The sequence below is a fragment of the Ischnura elegans genome, chromosome 8, assembly GCF_921293095.1.
Source record: "Ischnura elegans chromosome 8, ioIscEleg1.1, whole genome shotgun sequence".
NCBI lineage: Eukaryota > Metazoa > Arthropoda > Insecta > Odonata > Coenagrionidae > Ischnura > Ischnura elegans.
In genome coordinates, this window is record NC_060253.1 from 1,788,012 (window position 1) to 1,809,303 (window position 21,292).

Sequence of the window (21,292 nt, forward strand, 5' to 3'; positions counted from 1 at the left end):
CATCAGAATAATTAATATTTTGTTAAAAAGCATCTTTAGTTGTACAAAGTGGATATCAAAGCACTTAGGTTTTCTAAAATTCATTGCATTAGAATAAATTCAAGTAGTTTCTGAAGGCAAATACAAAACAAATGACATCCAGTTTTTATTCGAAATATCACTCATTTTGTTCTTTAAATGCTAACATTTTTATAGATGTTATAAATAATTAGAATAAATTAGCGGTGAATTTCTCGTACCCCTAGCAGGCAGTACACATATAACGTACTTTGTAAATTGGAAGCAATTGAACCTCGAAATTTTGCATTGCCCACGGCTGGAGCGCAACATTTATTTACAGGTATCTTTCAGCAGTCGGTCTCCTGTTAACTATTTGAGGATATAACATCTTAGCATCGAGTTTTACCACAAGAAGAAATAAATAATCCTAGGAAACACCTAGAGTAAATAAAACGTCGAAATGCAAGTGACCTTATGTCTACATTTGTCCGAAGTGTTATTTTGGCCCCTTTTTTTTAAAGCAACCAGAATACCCTTGAGTGCGTAGTTTCTGAGGTAGTGTGAAAATCTGTCGACAAATGCCGACAAAGACAACTGATAGTGAAGGAGGCAGCACAGATCATGACGGAAGTGATGTAGTAAAAGACTTCCCCAGGCAAGAAAAATTTTCTACAGGAGAAATTGCTATAAGCGGTCATCACATGAACCAAAGAGGAAAATTCGTATACCCTTCCATAACACCATTACTCAGAAACCTGGTTTGAAGGATTGCATTACATCACTGGGTAGGGATATTGAGTCTCTTGATTACCGTATAAGCGTGTGTAAGAGGTGCACCTTTTCTCCAAGAAATAGCAGCCAAAAATAGGGGTGCGCCTCTTACACAAACTTCTTATCCTCCCTCCCTCCCTTTCACCGGTTGTAAGTCCAAGGGGAACTGAGTGGCCTTGGTTTTCAGCGTGAGTCAATCATCTGAAACCCTAGGTCAAAAACAAGAGGCAGGCAGGTGAGTTTGTCCCTTAGTGACGTAATTTTAAAATGCTCCTGTTTGCTTTTCTAACTCGTAAGCATCGTGCAGTCACTTTGGTAAGTACTTCAGATATGAACATGGAAAAGATCGCACGGGATATTTCTGGAGGGCGTGCTAAATTTACTGCTACGAGTGGGCATACCGCTGCATTTATACTACATATAGTACTCACTTATCAAACGTAGAGAAAAGTGCACTTATGAAGGACAATACCTGGTCCATAGTCAACACCTATCTTGATGAGTAATTTCCCTTATGCTAAGGGCCTGCTTTTTCAAAAATCATCTTCAGACGCTAATATAAGGATTATTGCGATTGCAATTATATTGGTGTCAAAACCTGCTGTTTAAAAAATTCAAACGAGTGGTAACATTGTTGGACTGAATGGCGGATAGAAGAAATCGGAAATGCTTACAAGTGAAGAGCGCTGGAGAAGAGGTCGAGGGGAAGGAGCTCGCTCCCTCCGTATTTCCTCCGCAACAAGGCTGAGGGTGAAGGAGAAAGGAAGAACACGTCCGATCTTGCATGTGATGTCGTTGTCTTCAAAGTGAAGGGGCGAAGGCGCAGCAATGTGATATACGCAGTTTGAGTTGCCTGAAGTTTCCAGTCAGTCTCGTCTAGTTTAAAATGCGCTCATGCTACGCTTGTTTCTTCCGAAATTGTGCTGTTTGGACTATTTTGAATATTAGTAGCCTTGTTGTAACTATAAATCTTTGTGTCAATCAATTAGAGCTTAAAAAACTGAAATTCTGTCAGATATGTGTCGTGTTAGATCTCTTTCTTGTTTTGAACCTCGTACGTGTCATACAATTATTGAAAGTTATCAAGATATCTTCGGGCTCAGTAGGAGACTCAACTAGCATTTAGGCTCCAGAAACTGGGAGATCGATCAAGATCAGTTGGTGAGACGGGGAAGGGATGAAACAAGTTTCGATTGTTCCCACGTAACTTGATATTTTCCTTTGATTTGTGTTCTGTGGGGTCTCGGAAAGGAAAAAAACGTCGGAGGCACGGGATGATGGGTATTTTGTGAAATCTACGCTGTAGTTATTTTCTAACGGCGCTGAGATTCCCGATATTGTTGTCCAATCTCTTGGGAAGATTTATGCTATGTGCCTGTCGTGTTTTGCTTTAAAATTTTCCACGGCTGCAATTCTATTGCAATACTCCAACAAGAGCTTTAAGAAAAATTGCACGTGAGTAGGACAAACATCGTGGTGCAACGGTGTATGCGAAGAGAGGATCGGAACTCTCTCTACTCCCACTTATGGGACGTTGCATTCACGAAAGCAATGATAGAAAATTTAGGATTCAGATTCAATTTCTTCGACGAATTTGGATCCGAAGTACATTGAGGTGAAGGGCATTATTTGTGGATACAGTGGAACTTGGTTAGTACGTTCCTCCTTAGTACGTTTTCCTCCTTAGTACGGCGATTTCTCTCGGTCCTAGTACCATCGGAACAAAATACAGGTAAAAGTATTTGGTTAGTACGTTCAAAAAAATTGCGCTTTCCTGGTTAGTACACTCAATTGCTTGCTGAGACGCAACCCGCAATTCTTTCTCTAGTATCTTCTTAAGGGTCGTAAACCTCCAAATTCAGATTTAATTTATTATTACTAGCCATTAACATTCTTGCATTCATTCCACATCTCTTTCTACGACCGTGATTTATCCAAATGCATTTCTCAATTCTTATGACGTGATGAATAATAAAATGTGGCCATTGATCAGGAATGTCTGACTATGCAAAACTGCAGCCAATGAGAAGCCCCAATTTTCCCCACCCCGAGCTCCTCACCTTCTGTTGCCTCTGGAGTGCCCACTGCGCACAAATTTCACGAGTGGGCAATTGTTGCTATTGCACGAGCTATTAAGATGAAGAAATGAGTCTTATCCAATTCCCACTTTATCTTAAGCAGTACAGCACGTACTCAATAAACACGACGTCAATGCTACGGAGTACGTGCATATTTGACTACTGCTGCAGGAGCAGACGATGCTCTGGATCTCCACGCAAAGCTTAGCTTAAAAGTACTTGATCTCGGCACGAAAGCAGACGACATTATACAAATTTTTAAAGTAAATTTCAACTGTATAATATAAAATCTTCTCGTAATTACGTCGTAATCTTATAATCTTGCGTGTTATTAATCGATATATCGATCGATATAACAATCAATATGGTTTTATTCCAGAAGCGATTGTGTACGGCTGTGGCCGTAATTTAAGGTTAATATAATTTTGTCCAATTTTTATGATGTTTAAAAACAACCAGTTGACATACTCAGGGTTGTTGTTATATTATCCGAGTATGCTGTGAGGAAGAAGAAATGACTCAGCTTTAATTGTCCTCTTTCAATAAATATATATAGGATAAATCACGGGAGATAGACGCCGTTTTCATGTAATTGTCTTCAGAAAATCAATGAAACATTGTGATTTTTATTCATATGGTATTGTTTTTCAATGTAGCGCTCATTTTCTTAATTTTAAAGGTGAAAAGAGTACAGGAAGGCGACCCTACGAGAACTACCGATAGTACACCCATGTCTCGTATAGCACGATTTCGATTAGCGCAATTCCGATACAGAGCAAATTCATTCCTCGGGGAAACATTGCAACGCAGTGTAGCCTAATCAAAAATCTTAAACGCTCTCGTGATAAAACATGAACTTGCACTAAGTACACATGAAATTTCTATCATTTTACACATATTAATATTATTGCTTGCCTCAAATCTTCTATTTTGTTTATATATTAATCGAAATCCATTGCTGTGAAATGGCCAAAAGTATTACTCGTCATTGGGTCCAGATAGCCGGCCTACGGAAGTAATTTATCTCATCTCCTTAACAGAATGATAATAAATAATTTAGATCGTTAATTAAGCGTGGGGCTAGTGGAAATGAGTTTTTTTTTCAGCAATACGGTTTGAGACGTATTTTTGCCGTCATAGGTTATCGGGCGATTGACTTCCAGGTGGAGGGTCTTTGCTAAAGCCTTCAAGGTCATCGGTATTCACGGGGGAGAAAAGGAGCGGTGGCCGAGTGGCACATGAATAGCATCAACACGTAAAAGGGTCCGCTATAGAGTCTCAAACACAATGGCTCCGTTCCCTCCCTGCAGTCGTAGGCGTCGTAGGCCTTCTGCGTCTCAGGAATACAGTTCAGCAGTAGAAGGTGATTTAGATAGAGCCATACAGAGTAAAAACCAAGAGAATATAGTGAAAATAGGAGTGCGTGTAGAAAAATCAAGAATTAATCAAGAAAAACCATAAACCTAGAAGAGAAATCACGCCACTTCAAATTGAAGGAGTATACGAAATCCCCTGCCGATCGTGTGAGAAGAAATACATCGGGGAAACCGGACGAACAGTCAAAACTCAGATAGAAGAACACAAGCGGGCCATTCGACTGGGTTACCCTTCAAAGTCAGCCGTAGCGGAGCACGAAGCCACCGGACATGCGATCGACTTCGAAAAATCAAGAGTCATCACGGGGATAAAACATTGTAAAACCAGACTCATCCGCGAGGCCATAGAAATAAAGAAAAACAAGAACAACTACAATAGAGATCCCAGATTAAGAATCAGCAATACTTGGAACCCAGTCATCCGCAACATTTTGTTATCTTCCCCCTCCAGTCCTAACTCCCCACACCCTCCGCCCACCCCTCCCACCTGAAATGTAAAAAGGCAGCAAAAACCCAATCCTAACACTATTCCCTTGAAAAAGGCACCAGCAGTCGGTCGCAAAACGTCGGGGCAATCTCCACTTCTACGACACGCGGCATACACCCGTACGTGAGTTATTTTTAATCATCATGAGCCGCGAAAGCTTCAATCAAGAAATTGGTGTTATGTCCGGAAGCTTAAATTAAACCCAGATAAATGTCATGTGATGTCTATCTTCTATATTATTTCTACAGTATAGATACCTTTTTCTCAACTTATACGCAACGAAACTCTACAAATGAGGTACCAAAATGCACAGAATTTATCAGAGAACATGCGACGGCATATCTTCCTTCCTAAATATTGCTATTGTTTCCTAAAATTGGTTTTTAAATAATTAAAAAAAAACAAAAACTGGTAAATATTCCTGACGTTCATGGCGCACAAACTGATACATTTGTTCATTTGCAACAATATCTCGCATTCTTTAAATAACTTTTATCAAAATGCTGCTGATTCCACATTCAAGTCTCCTGTTTATACGTAAGTATGAGTCATAAGCATTTAACAGAGGATAGTGTAATTACTCCCAATGTTGTGTTAAATGTTCCAAATTCGTGCTGTCTCTCCCCGTCATTAGCCCGGATAATCGGGTGAGTACTGTGCACGCTTCCTTCCATACAAATGTCTTGTCAGCATGCCCCATGTTTCACAGCTTGGGCCAGAGGGATGTCCCACTGTCTCCCCACTCTCCACCCCTGCACATTCCATGCGTCCCTGAGGCAACAAACCAGTCAACAGACAACCCCTCCTCAACCTTAGCACCAACATATTATCGGAATAACAGGACGAACACAAGGAAGGACATCAGTCAGGGTAGTTTGCATTCAGTTGATTTACTTTCATTCTCATTCATTGAGGATAGAGAGCAGGACAAAGTCATGAGACTTACAATGGCGTAGGGAGTGTTGACGCGCAGCCAAATGACAGTCTTCCTCCTCCATGCAAGCGGGTTGAACAGCACCACCTTCTTGGTCTTGCCCACCCTCCCGCCGCCACCAGCCCACTCCCCTCCCACCCCATTGCCCTCCTCAATCTCCTCCCTCCCCACCCCACCAAGGTCCAGCGGGGTCTTCTCCGGGAGACTGTGGTGGTGCCTCCGTGTGTCATCCAGGCTGAAGAACACTTGCTCTGGCATCGGTCGGTACGGAACCTTCGGGAAAATACGACTCATTAGGAAGGAGCCATGCATCAGAGTTTTTGCATTTTCACTATGAATGGGTTTTCTCAGTTCTTTAGATCAAGGTTCCACTGGTTCTTTAGGTTAGAACTGAAATGATTACTGAAGCAAAAAAAGGTACATTCCTACATAATTATCGGAAAAACCAATTTGACAACAGAGTTAAATTTTATACTTTAATCTTCAAATGCCCATCAGGACATGAGGAAAAAGCTCCACCCAGTGTCTGGCAAGTCACACTCATTTAACGGACATAAAAGGAAAAATTATAATCATTTCCAGCAGTGTGGTGTGACCAAAGGTGACCACAGTGATCTGGGAATTTAAATCCAACAGCTATAGCTTTTAGCCTTTATAAAGTCTACATTTATGCCTTTAGTTCTTTCAAAACAAATACAATGCATTTATACTCACATCTGGTGATGTCAAAAGGTAGTGAGCACACTGCTGAATCACATGTTGAGTGCCACTGATAGCTTCCAGCATCCTGCAATAAGAAAAATAATTACAGTAAAAACTTTAACATTCATTTACAAATTCCTGAGGTAAAAAAATCCTTGCACCATTTCTATGGGAGCCATATTTCCAAATTAAGGCTATTTTTTGCCAGGAAAATAGAGCATTTCGATGAATAAATTACTACTTTTTTGCACTCACAAGGAGACATCCGCACATTCAGTTACTGACCCCAGCCAGTTTCCCCTCCTACCCTTCAAGTGCAATGACCCTGCTCTCCAGCAGCCAACTCAAGCCGTTTTCAAGGTCTTCTTTGATTAGCTTTCGCACCCGTTTTCACCAATTTGGCGCCTCGTTCAGGGAATATCAAGGGTCAGCTGTCGAGGGAGGGTTGTTGGGACAGAATTCTTTGAAGGACGCTAAATGGCAGGTAATAAGGGAGTTGTGAAAATGTTGAGAGGAATAAAATCTCAATCCTTAAAACAGAATATCCTTCCGCTCACCATGACTCATGTCCTGAGTAGGCTGCTTGAAAAGGCTGCTGCTGAAGCAGGCTAATTCGCACGGTAAGGCACAATTCGGAGTTTCATTTAAATTCCATAAATTGATATTAAAATTTTAAAAAATCGTGAAGTAATTCAATAAAACGACTGGGGATGAGTTGTAACAGTGATTACAAAAATTAGAAGAGAGAACAAAGTATTGCCGACACTGGGACTCCAACCCGGGACACCCACTACAGGTTAGAGGACTAGCACCCTCGACCACGCCACCACGGCCGTAGTAAAGAGGGAGTGATCACTCAAGGGATGTCATGTTGTGCAAAATCTTTACATGCGCATATCTCTCAAACCCGGGCCTACGTTAAAGAAAGCCGTGACACTTTTTCTACCGTACCCATATAGTTTCAGAAAATAACATCCTCATCCAGACCCCGAACATCACTTTCGCGGTGTCTCCTTGTCAGCTTACAACAGAAAAACTACAAAAATCATATAGAACAATTTTGAGAGCTCGAAAAAGTTAAATCAGGAGAATGCATCAATATTCAATCATTTACACAATTTACGCATGGCTATTCAACCTAATTTTAAATGTTAAAACTGTTAATCAGCAAATGAACTTACATAAGATTTAAATGGCAAAAGAGTAAACTTTTACACTATGAGATATGAATAGACATTGAGGCAGTAAAAAATCAAGAAGGCTAACAAAAAACATTGTCTCAATAATGCCACACACAGGTGGGTGGCCAATTATCAACATTGAAAACCCTTGAATTAGAAACCCAATGGTTTCAATTGAAAGGTCAAATGGTCTTTAAAGGAAAAGCTGCATGCTATAATGCATAGCAAAATGTCAAGATAATTATGAAAGAAAATACAAAAAAATCACGATACTGCTCTAGGAAATTGATGCTGAAAGCAGAATTTTTATGCCAGGAGAGGAGAGAGACAAATCCATAATATTGGCAATGAAACTGAAAATGTTGATGTAAAATTCCACCAAGGTAGATCAGAGCCACTTCAATTCAAAACGAAGTCTCAGAATTGGTAGAGAAACTCTGTATGATCCCATTTTGTGTAAGCATTCAGGAGTAGTATTTGCACTATCTTATTTAAGTATTTGAAAGAAGAGCTTCTTACTTTTGAGCATAATCATTAACAACATGATCCTTTGCAGTGCCAGTCACTCCATCATGGTGCTAAAACAGAAATAACGATCATTAAGCATTAGTTAAGCTTTAAAATAATTCATCAGCATCTAATACTTGAAAGAGAAGGATACATTCAGGGGTACTTGGGAGTTATACATATAAGTACTTGGCTTAGATTGAGGCTCTTGGCCTGAAATGAAGTTTGGGGCCACTTAGTATTTGGATCAACGGATAATGAGAAATGGACACTTGGCCCAGTCAAACCACCCCTAAACCACCTACTCATGAAGACATGAAACTCCAGAGATGTTTTCAAAATTAACACTAATCACATTTTATGAAAAGCAAAGATAACCTCATCAGGAAATATATTACTGGGCATTACTCAAAGGAAATCAAAAGACAGCAATGAAATTACAAGAAATTTACTACTGACATGGAACAATTAAAATCTAATACCATAATTATGAAAAAAGTACTGCTGAATGGGAATACCTCAAATAATAAATTAACATGCAAACATGAAGCTATGCAAGGTAATTACACTAAGAAACCCGGAAATACTATTCAAATTGAGCTCATTTTTATAACCTACATTCTCACAAAATCCAGCAGTTTTCGGAGCAATTTTTGGCACCAGTTTCCTCAAAAATCAGTCCCTGTGGTGGGTATTACAATCTGTATGAGCATTAGCGTTCGTGAGAGGACGAAATTTTTATAAAATGGTCAGTAAAGGGTGTTATGGAGGGCCCGAACGTAGAGAAAACAGGAAAAATTGGCCAAAATCGCATATTTTCTTTTTTTTCACGATGTTCCACCACCTACAGAAAATTTTCCGATACACTAGCCGAAAAGTATTCAAAAATGGCACCAGAATTTTTTTTTTCATGGCCCTCTATAAAATATTTTACGAAAACATGCGATTAGAAATTTTCAAATCGACGCCATTCCTCCTTTTCCTGCTGAAAATTCTTGAAAACAAATGGAAATTTTCTTTATTGAATAAGCTTTCAAATGCCACAAACATCACTAAAAAATAAGTTTTCTTGATCGAGATAACTCAAAAAGAGTGAAAATCGTATTTTCGAGCTAGCCAGCCCAGGTGGGCCTCTAGCGGACTGGAAGTGTAGGGAGGTTACCCCCTTTTGGTCCCATGCCCTAAGTACGGCGAAAATCCCAGAGAGAGGACTTTTCACCCTCTTATTCAGCTACGCCCTTTTAAAAAATATTTAAATAAGAGAAAAAAAAATTTGAATTCTGAAAATGGGTCAAATGACCCCTGTCGACCCTCTAGTGTTGATCGTCCGAGCAGCAAGTCATGTTTTACTGTATCGAAACCTTTAGTCAGGTCAATGTAGAGTCCCAAATTTTCATTTTTGACATCAATACCATTTAAAGTATCATTTAAAAGCTCATACAGTGCATCGGTGGTTGACTTATTTTGTCGAAAGCCAAACTGCGAAAAAGTGATGGTTGCATTTTTGTTGAGAAATTAATGAGATGTCTGTGCATACTTTTTCCAAAAATCTTTGAGAAGTCTAATAGAGAAAAGACTAATATGTGGGTCTGTAATTGTCAGCATATTCTTTTCCCCCTTTTTTTAAGAAGTGGACATACAGTAAACTCTCGATTATACGAAGCAGGATTTTACGAAGTTTTCGATTATACGAAGTGATAGTGCGGTCCCGGCGAAAAGCCTACGGTAAATACATGGTGGTATTCGATTATACAAAGTTTCGTTTTTACGAAATGTTTTGAATTTACGAACCCCGGATCGGTCCCCAGGAGCAAAAGGCATTCGTTTATACGAACTATGGCAACAAAACTAGTTACGCCGGCGTATGTAGCTAAAAAAATCAGCGCTTCCAACTGTGGTTCATCAAAAGTGTGAAATCGTAAATGATAGTGCAACTTTGGAGAAAAAGGGTTAGCCTAAAACCTCACGGTGGGAATTTAGGGGAAGTAGGACTTAATTAAAATATTGGGACTGATATAATGCCCCTATTTACGTGACTATTCGTAAACATCGCATCGACAATACTTCATAGTTTAACATGTCAGGAAGGCCGCGCGGGGTATTTCGTACACACTCCTAATTAACCCTTTGCACTGCTGTGAACGTACCTGGTACGTTCGCAAGGCAGGCTGCTGTGAACGTACTTCGAAGACTACTTGACTACTTTTTGCCGAAGCACTTCGAAGGGTGCCTAATCCGGGACTCTTTCCTCGACGAGCTCACCCTCACTGGCCCCTCTCTTCGACCCTCCGAGTGGGGGGCCTTTCTCCCCAAAGGTGACCGCTCTGACTGCATTTTGAAAATCTATCAATCAATCAATGCCATCATCAAAAATAATTGTTTGCATCGCACTCTTGCCAATCAGGCATTCAAGTACGTCTCCGAACCGTGTTTCTGCGATGAGAATTAACTATTTTGTTAACTTTGCTAAAATGGCCAAGTTAATAAAATTGTCATTTTTCATTGCAGGAACACGGTTCAAAGACGTACTTTATTTCCTCCACTACAATAGCTAATTGCTGGAAATCGGCCGGATTCCCTTTGATAGCGCATCATGAGGATGTTCTCGAGGTTGGTAATTGATACAACTAGCCTACTAGTAATTCTACTGCTATAATATCACGGCTATAGTTGATTCGTTACGTTATACCTTCAGGAAGCTGCAGCGGATAAAATCGCGGAGGAGATTAGAGGCTTAAAAGATGATTTTGAAAAATTCTTGGAAAAAGCAGGAAGAGCACAGCGCGCAACATCAAACGATTATATTTCCCTTGACGATGATCTCCGGGCTTGCGACAATGGGACGCCGGTACATACATCGGAAGAAGCAGCGGCCGGGACTAGTCAGAATAGCAGTGACGACGAAGATGAAAGTGAGGAAGTAATTTCACCAAATAAAAAAGAAGTACAAGCTGCCCTTCAAACATTAAGATATTTTGATCTGGCTAACGAGTTAGGTCCCCAATTTAATTCCCATTTATGCAAGTGAGAAACCATGGTGGAAGCGGCGATGGAGAAGGGCAAAAAGAAAAAATAACAGATTTTTTTAGTAGTATCTTTTCGTGTATACAATAGCCTTCCTGAGTAAACAACTTAAATATCTTAAGTATTGGGCTCTATTAACCACAAACTTATTTTTCAGGCTACTCGTAATGAAGACGCACTTCTAACTCTAACCATGAACTTTCTTCTCGCGCGTCTCCCCGTTTTCCCATGCCGAGAGATCTTTCTTTCCGAAATCTTTGTTTACTTCCTCCCGCGGCCTTCTGCTGATCTTGATGTCACCCACCTTACGCATCCCAAAGCCCTCCTTCCCCAGCATTTCCCATTCACTCCCCCCCTAAGGTTACGGAGCTTAATTGCGTCGTAGAAAAATACGCCCCCCAAACGTAAACTGAGGCAGAGCTGAAGGCCCTTTCCCTACCCTTCTTTCTCCTGCCCCCTTCACCCCACCATATGCTGAACGCTTCTTTCCTCAGGCAATCCCCATCCCACTCTTATTCACCCCACCCACTGGGAACGTTCCCCGATTGTGGAGAAGGGCATGGTTCATCTTTACCTGCAACGGGGGTAAGTTTTTAACCGGAGAGAGGCTGAAGAAGTATCTTCCACTATCGGGGAAATGGTGCCGCGCTTATAATTGTCTCTCTTCTTCTCTGCTGACATTTCAATTGAAATTATTTTCTTTACTCTTTCCTCACTATATTTATTTACGATTATGGCGAGACTATTTTTTAGCGCTAAAGCTAAAAAAATCTTTTCTCTATGTCAATGATCCTTTGCCTAACTTTCAATACGGCGGAGAAAGGAACACGAAAACTAAATGAGGTGAATGTACAGGTTTTTGCGTGTCATTTTTGGGAATTCACGCAAGTGAACCAATACTTCACACAAGCTGAGAAATGATGAAACGTCTCTTGTAGGAAAACAATCAATGCGGATAATAACGTTTCCCTTTTTATTTCTCTGATAATGGAAGATGTTTCTCCAGTCGTTTTCCGATTGGAACCTTGCTCCTGTTGGCATAAAATAAGAGAGAAATACCATATGAACACACCCGGTATGAAGAATATGGTCCTGATGAAGAATATAGTCTTTCGTAGCAATGTCTGCTAAGATGACGGAGCACAGTATCTGTACGGAGAACTCAAACAGAATTTACTTCAAATATTTGCCAGAAGATAATCGTATCCTACCTAATTTATAATTGTAACTGAATCTCAATGAAAATAACGAATGGAAAATATAGCACATTCAGCTGAAAATACGGAGTAACTCGAAATATTAACTTACGAAAGTTATTTTGGAAATGGGTGGAGGCCCTCGTTTTTCTTTTTTTTCTCGTCACTGAGCGATAGAGGGTGACATAAATGGCGGCTAGGCCGGCTGCCGCTAAAATTCCGTGGGTGCTGGAAACAAATATATATCTTACGCGAACTTAATAGTTGTTATTCGCTCCTAACCACAAATTTATAACATTAAATTCTGATAATAAACTTTGCAAATCATTATTTGATTACGTTTTCTAAACTGGTCGGGAATTTCTTAAGCGATCGAATCCCGGCTAAGTCAAATATTTTTTCACGGCGAACTTCATCCTTTGGTGTATTTAACTTTGCACCCGTGCGCGCTGCGTACAAAGTCACTTATTCCTTCAGTGCTTTGAAAATCGTCGCCGCAGACCAGCGGAAAATAAGGGTTTTTCTCCCCGACAGTGGCTTAGTAAGCACGACCCTCGCCACATGTGCCACAGTGTGGACTTGTGACGTCAACATCTTGTTCGGTAAAACCCATCCCGAAGTTCGCTCTGAGAAGATGGCTTGGTGGTGTAACTGGTAGCACGCCTGACCGGCAATCGGGAGATCCGGGTTCGAATCCCGGCTAAGTCAAATATTTTTTCACGGCGAACTTCATCCTTTGGTGTATTTAGCCTTTTCTATGAATAATACCGAGAATAACCACCGAAAACATTTAAATAAGACCACTAAAGACAAAAAAGGGCGGAAGAAACAAAAGCGAACATTTTTTCGTGACTTATGAAAAAGGTTTGAAATTACGAAACTCGATTTTACGAAGTGCCAATTTTCCGGTCCCACTGAGTTCGTAAAATCAAGAGTTTACTATAATATACTCATTTTCAGCTGTTGGGGAAAATTACCCTCTGACATAGATAAGTTGCCTAAGTAGGTAAGTACGGAAGTTATAAAAGGAATAGAATACTTAATTATCTTGTCTGGAATATCATCGCAGCCAGATGATAATTTACTTTGGAGAGACATTCAAATTTGCAGGATTTCCTCAGAGGTGACGGGCTGGATAAAAGGAGAATTACACGGTTTGAAATTGGTAGACTTCTTAAGATAGGCTGTAGTTTAGTGAGTTTTGTTTAAAGACTGTAGGATTTTTTCATGTATTTCGATGAAATGGTAGTTGAAAATTAGAGATGAGCGAATATTATCCAGGTAAATTCAAATACCTCCTCCATAAAACACAAAACTCTTCTCTCTCTGAATGAACTTCTTTTTTGTTTTTCTTTTTTGCATCACCGATTGCTTTCACCGATGTATCCTCAGTCATACTTGAGGCTTCCTCAGAGAGTCTTCTTTGGATGCTTTGGGTGAGGACACATTTAGACACCCCAATTTAAAATCCTCAGTATAGTACTAACGAGAAGAAATTGGCTCCCCTACTCTGAATGAGGGGAATTCACTCACCGGTGGCTCTCTGAGAGCTCTAACCTCACCTATCCAAACCAACCTTTGGATTTATTCACTGAGCCTAATCTCAGAATCATCAAAGTTGAGTTTATGTTCACTCGCTAAGACTTGGTTATGTAAACAAATGGAAAGGGTTTAGTTGTAAGGACTCCCTAGTTCTAAAGCCCCAAAACTCAGTTGTTTTTTTTTTAGGGTGAAGAAAGTACTGTGCATTTGAAAAACATACTCAAGTCCCGCTTCCTGAAAGTTTCCCCAAGGAGGGATTTTGTTATTGTTTTGCCTTTTCTCGACATGCTCATGAGATATGGTCCACCAAGTTCTGATCTACCCCCCCAGACGATTACCGCTGACATGAAGCCCACTCATCTCTCTCCCCATCCAAGCTACAGACTTCTCATCCACTGCTTGAAGTGCACTGGGATCATTAAAATTTTCATTTTGTACTGGAAAATGCTTTACTAGTGTTAAGATATTTTACAGCCATTACCAAATTCAGGATCTTTCTATTGACTATTATGGCTAATTTCTTGAGCTTTTTCATATCACATTCTGGAGTTTTTATTTTCAACACTACCAGGAGACCCAGATAGTGCAAGTGCAATATGGCAATAAATAATATTTGCAAGCCTTCCTCACATGTTAAACTACTACTTCGTGGTTAAACATGTGAGGATAACCGTGTGGGGTATTTCTTACACTCCTGCTTAAACGCTAAATAATTGAATCATTCATATCCAAGAAAATGTTGCAATTCCATAATATTACTCAAATTTCAACATCCTTCCCAGTAAATATGTGACCTCGTACCAAATAAATTTTAAATCAACAGATGGATATACGAGGAAGGAAAAGAATTAATACACTAAATGATGGAGGAAACATTTTTCATTTTAAAGTTTCATTTTAGAGAGACTATGGCTGCTATTATGGATAAGCGTTGCAAAAAATAGCATACGCTATTCTGCGGGTCATTATAGCAACGACCCCGTATTATGAATGAAGCGTAGTAATAATTTTGTTCGGAATAGCGGCATGCTATTTCTTGCGCGAGCTATTTGGAAGCTCCGCCTCTTCCCGTATGAAAAACTTTCTGAACAGTTTGCGTAACCAATGAGGGAGAAGATATTTTATATATTTTTTGTATTTTACGGAATATTGACTTGAAATTATAAATAATTGCTTTATTTACATTTAAAAATTATATTAAACCTTGGAAATATATAATACGCTTTGAAAATCTCATTTAAGAAATCAGCTGTTTGTTGTGGTTGTGATAATTTCCCAATGGCTTCAGACAGGTTGGTTAGGTCATAATTTCGTTGTTATAATGATGATTTATCGGACATAAATATTCAATGATTTACCTATATCCGATCGGTCCTTTACCGTGAGATATATGCTATGCGAAATAATCATTGAAAGCTAAATATGTTTGATTTTCTTCGTAAATGTGTTAGGCTTCGAAGTCTGTTTGTTGCATATCAGAAGTAATATGTATCAACTTTTATTGTATTGCTCGTGACGATATCGTTTTACTGTATGAACTAGAAGCTTTCGTTTCTAATGTTATCTATATATTATTATGACTCCCTAATTTCAGTGTTCATTCTCTGTTTAGGAAATGAAGTAGGTGGCAACGTCACAGCTGTGCTTTCATGTATTATGATGGAATAGTATCGATATTTCAGCTGCATATTTGGAAAAAGCAGAGGGAGGTGATGGTGAATTTGAGGATGGATGGAACAGCTGTGAAAAAGTGAATCTAGCAATAGTGAATCGTGTGGAAAGTGCTGTTGTGTCTGTTATCATTGTTTTCGTATCAGCTGATTTTATTATGTGCTCACTGAAATTTTTGATAGACCCTGAACTGTGCCGATAAACTGAAACTTAATTGTGTGAATAACTTACTTGTCTATAGAGGAAACAATTTGTATTCAATTTCACATGATATATATTGCATTAATGATGTAGTGCATGGATATTCCATTAAACGTTTGTGGTGAATCATATTTGTTCGGAAACTTTATTGGTGTTCGGAGAAATCCTTTGTTTTCAAGCAAGTAATTCAAGTCGACTGCCCGTGTTTATAATTTAGTAAATTTTTAGTTTTAATTGTAGAAGGCAGCGAATAGTGGGGAAAACAATTTCGACTCGTTGCATGTATTTGTATATACTGTCCAATTGAGGAAATGAACGGCTGATCAAAGTATATGGTATTATTATGGTAATATATGGTTTTCATTGAAAGCTATAACTATTAATATATTTGGCGAGTTAGTGTGTTAACACAAGCTGGAAATTTTTCAAGAATCGACCTGATAGCCTACATTGAGGATATTTTTAGTAGCAAGTCAAGTGATGAAATAAAATTATGAATTGTAAATATGAATAAAACACGTAAAATTTGGGCTAATGGTAGTAATTCTTTGCATTAATTGTTATTGTTTTCGTACTGTCGATGAAGCAAGCTTGTGCTTCATATATTAAGCTCGAATGTTAATTCCTAACCAAATCACTTAACTAGTTAAATATTCATCACTTATGCTACTATTATTTAATTAAAATAAAGCTGATATAATTTTATTTTTGGCTATTATTCCATTTTTCAATGCTTGATTAGGTTACTTTAACCTCAGAAAAACAATTCGACATCGCAATGCGCACGTTTTCTGGTTGCAATACCGAATTGCTCGGCATCGAAGACCGCGTAATATTATAGCAAGCCTACCGGTTGCAATTCGCCGTTCATAATAGTAAATAGCAACGGGCCTATGCTATTCTGAGAATTACGTCTTCCGGTGTAGTAAAAACACGAATTGCAACCGTTCGTAATACCAAATAGCATAGGCGTTGCAATACGCTATATTATAGCAACATCGGTTGCAATAATGAAGAATAGCATAATGCTATTCCATCCATAATAGCAGCCTATGTTAAATTTTGGAGGGGAAAAGGTTGGGAAAAATACTGCAGTTGTCAATGACTAGGTGGGGAGATGTAGTAAGGATATTACAGATGAAATAATACTTTACAAATGCACCCATACTGAGGGCAAAATGCCTCTTCTATTGCCAATTTGAACAGGGATTTGACAATTCTGTGCATTGAGTGTTCGCCTAATTACCTTGCTATCAATCCACGAGGGAGGCAGTATCTGGCTGTCTTTCGTCCTGGAAGCGCTGAATCATGGGAAGGAATGGGCTTAATTAACTAAATTCATGAGAGAATGTGCAAAGGGCTTCAGTCGGTGACGAAGGAGTGCCTAAGCAGTGAACAGTGTAGAAGCAGTAGCCAGGACTAGACAGCTTCTCCACCGGATTTTATTCAATTATTTTCAGTCCATCTTTGGAAGTTCTCATGAGATAGCAGATGAATTCGAATTGATAGCAGGGAGAAACCAAATATCCTGAGAAAATATCCCTTCCTCTGTGACTGTGACGATAGAGATTTATAGCATAACTCATAAATTGTAACTTGATATATGTTTTCGGAAAAATATACTGCATCAACTTCCGAGAAGCTCAGTTGTGAGGATATCGAGTTTCACCAGACTGTCTCCGTCGTATTTCGACATTTATTTCTTTGTGTAAAATGCTTAAATAAAGTCAGAAATACGTCGTGTTTGGTCTTATTCTTTTTGACATTACGCACACATTTCTAATATTTCAATCCAATAAAGGTGTAATATAAATTGACGAAAGTCATTGTTAGACACCTTTTGTGCTAATAGATGACTCATGCAGACCTCCAGAAATGAGGAACTTAGAAGCAGGTAGGCAGAAAAAGGTCAGAGGGGGAGAAAGAAGGCAGGGTGAAACACGATTCTATTATTCTCATGTAACTTGATATTTTCTTTTGAAGCTTTTATGGTCTTCCTAATAGGAACCCTGTGGGAGGTTGGACCTTTTCACCTTTTGTTTGATTTCAGAGAGGAGGAAAGCGTCGGAGGCCGAGGGCTGATGGATGGAGGGGGTAGCGGATTTTGGGAATTGTGCTACGTAGTTACTATCCCATGGCACTGAGGTTCTCCTGGTGGGGGAAACTGGGGATTTTTGGATTTTTTCACCCAATCATTTTCGGTTCCCCACGTCAAACTCTTTTCACCACTGTAATCCGCAAATTTGATGTAGTTCGTCAACTTGCCTAAAACGGCGCTGCATGCACTGAACGACTAGAGTTCTTCACAATTTCCCAAATCCAACTACCAACGATGTGCGTGCGACAGTGTATGACAGTAAATTCAAAGTATTCGAGATATTCGAGACGGTACCTTTAGCATAATTATTCGAGATCTTGAATATCGAATACTTTCTAGTATCCGAGGTATTTGCGGATACTATTCGCACATCTCTAGACAAAACCAATCAGGGCATATTGTTTCACTTGAAGCACCATCCCTGTAAACTTTTTGGAGCCCTCAATGTGTTTCAGTGACCGTTTTCTTTTAATGAAAGAAGAAAATCAACACTCCCCACAAATGACAAAAATTTCTGACAATTTCACACATTTTCACGCAACAATTAGAATATGTCACCAAAACAAACTCACGCTTGTCTTAAACCTGCTTGTTTATCAAGTGTTTAAGATTGATCCATGACATTTACTATCCGTCTAAATCAACCTGCAATAACTGCTGGAGTCATCTATTGACAAACAGCAGTTTCACACCCAATAATAATGCAACCAATCACTTTAGAGATAAATCACCCATTATTTTTAGCACGCTCACCAGCATCAATACAAAAATCACACATCATTGGGAACATGAGCTGATGCCAAAATGGAAGTGAGTCACGGAGCACTTACTTGGAAGAGTGAATGCCAGCGCCTTGCAGTTCGAAGGCGCGGGAGCAACCCCCACTCGGGCGAGAGGAGCCGCGCCACGGGAGATGAGGGTGAGGAGAGGGGCAGGAGCAGAGAAGGAGGCGTGGGCGCGGGTGTCGGCACATCTGGCCTCCTCACCTGACGCCCTCTCGCCCCCAGTGCCATCGAGAACATTATCTCGGCAGCCCTGCAATCGAGCAACATGGCTTTAATCAAATCCTAGCTCTGGTCCAGTCAAAATAATTTCAAAACGGCCTTGCCAAAAAAGTTTACACATAGGTTAAATTTCTTTCTCTCTTCATGGTTGTCGGGGATCTGAATCTGACGTTCGTAAACAAAATGTCTTGGTGCAAAATGACATGAAATGCAAAAAAAGACACAAAACAGCTTGTTCAATTTACGAAATACTCGTTGATACACTGCTATACATAGTTACTCTGTGAAAAAGATTAAAGGTGCATGTATTTTATATGCTTTGTTTTAAATTGTGGGCCATAATTGGGATTGGCTTTTAAAGAAACAATGCGATAAAATTAGTAAGAAATTTTATTAATGTAATAATGACCTGAACGTAAGTTGTGAAAAATTAATTCATTCTGCATAATAAATTGAAAAGCTGAAAAATTATTATTTCAAGCCTTTCGCCTTTTTCAGAATTTTTACAATTCTGCATTGCAAAATTTTGTTAACAAACCTCAGATTTCAATTCTTAGTCCCAAAAACTACGCAAACAGGAAGAAGGCAATTCTACCCATAAATTTCTGGGAAAACCATTCAGTGGAAGCCTGGTTTCGTGAGTACGGCATTTTGCGAGAATCGCATTTTTGCGAGTGATAGTCTTTGTACCGCCAAATGGCCTAGGTTTTACATGTAAAATAAATCAGATTTATCGAGGTCAAAAAGTTCCTTCCACAGAGTGCGCTCGGTATTACGACAGATATTTCTCGAGGGCGATGCACCGCTGAGTGTTATTATGTTTTGTATTATCTGTTTATAAAACTAAAAATACAATATGTGTGTCAGATCTACAACACCTAAAGCCAGTTATGTCCAAGCATTTTAGCGATTTACGGCCTGGAGTACCCTCCGCGCACTCCCATTTTACATTCTTCTTTTGTTACGCCCAGCTATCAATGAGAGGGGAATGGGAGAAAGATGACGGCAGGAGAGGGAGTTAGTTCCCCCCATCTTCTTTGGCAGGCTTCGTATCTATAATATTACTATAGGCTTTGTTTTAAGCACGGGAACTTACATTGTAATGAAACCCCCTCTAACTTTTCCAGTGTGAGGTATGGAAGGTGGAAGCGCAACATTGTCGTAGTTAGATTGGCGCCCTTACATTGACTTTCGACTTATGGAAAGCTACAGCAACATTACCTGTTGCTGCATGCCTTCCAGCGATGTATATTTTGATATTTCATTTATGCATTGGAATGTAGTTCGATCAAGACATAGTCGGCTATTGCCATGCAGGAACATCACAATTATCACCAAAATGGTAAAATAACAATCAACCTTAGGTTAGCAAACGAGGACTCAGCACCACCGAGTAATTAACTGTAAAAAAATTGTAAAAGCAGAATTACTGTGCTGACAGTAGAAATCCTTTTCTTAATGACCAATCATAGTGAATCTTCAATATCTCTTGTTCATACTCTACAAAATTCTGTTTAAATCAAAATTTCACATCATATCAGCAAAACTGTGATGCACTTCCGTGCAATCACAACAACAACACAAGCACAATTAAAGAATGCTATTTCCTGCACCAGATCCTCTGAATCTCTTGGAAATGATTAGAAGCTCGTAAATAAGACTCCTATGTCAAAAATAATACTCCATTCCGAATTTTGCAAATCAGCCCATGCAACCTTGCTAATCCGTTTCCATGCGATGCTTTTATTGTAGGCATATAAACCACCCAGGGTTACTGTTTTAGGAGGAATAGAGAAGTCCAATGACAGCCAAAAAGGAGGGCAGGAAAACACTCCACCAGCACGGATTGCAGCCAATCACTGCCCCCAAAATGCACCTCACACCCTCACCTAGTCATACTACAGCTGTCACATGCACATGAAGCAAATAAACAAGCCTGAATGACCAGAACAAGGGATTGTTCCTTTGGGTCCTTCAAGGTCGTCGTCCCTTCCCGGCTCCTTTCTTCACAGGAGCATTTTGTTTACAAGGAATGTAGGCATTTTCCTTTCTTACCTGGCCACCTTACCCCCTACCCCAAACTAGGCCCTTCTGGCTGTCATCAGACAATTCTCAGCAGCCAGACTATATAGAGGGATTAACAAGAAACTAAAAGTATGTTTTAAGTCCCGTAACGTAAGGAAAATATTTATTCATTGTTATTATTATTGATATAAGAACACGTTTCAATAACTAAATGATTTCCTGTTGTCACAAAAATGATTAATCTGAACGAAAACATCATTATTTGTGGGTGTTCGTACTCGCCCCACTCCGTGAGGCATGTTTGAATGAAGTTATTGAATATTTTTCGTAGGTAAAAATAAAGCTACATCAATTCATTTTTAACATGAAGTTTCCAAAGGTTAATAGATTAATAATTTCGATTTTCATGACAATTGTTAAATATTTCAACGCAGGAATAATTATTATTTATAAAAAAGTGTGCAAACTCGCCCCAACTTACTGTACCACGGAAAC

General features: G+C 39.4%; 1 protein-coding gene across 1 annotated transcript in view; it reads right to left on the reverse strand.

Annotated features, from left to right (window-relative positions):
• LOC124163701 (alpha-mannosidase 2) overlaps positions 1 to 21,292 on the reverse strand; it is a 200,727-nt gene that overhangs the window by 72,030 nt on the left and 107,405 nt on the right. Inside the window, exons 12-15 of the mRNA XM_046540768.1 lie at positions 18,599 to 18,803; positions 8,049 to 8,107; positions 6,361 to 6,433; positions 5,659 to 5,919 (exon numbers count right to left, since the gene is read on the reverse strand). Of these exons, the coding sequence (XP_046396724.1) occupies positions 5,659 to 5,919; positions 6,361 to 6,433; positions 8,049 to 8,107; positions 18,599 to 18,803 (598 nt within the window). The remainder of the gene's footprint in view (positions 1 to 5,658; positions 5,920 to 6,360; positions 6,434 to 8,048; positions 8,108 to 18,598; positions 18,804 to 21,292) is intronic.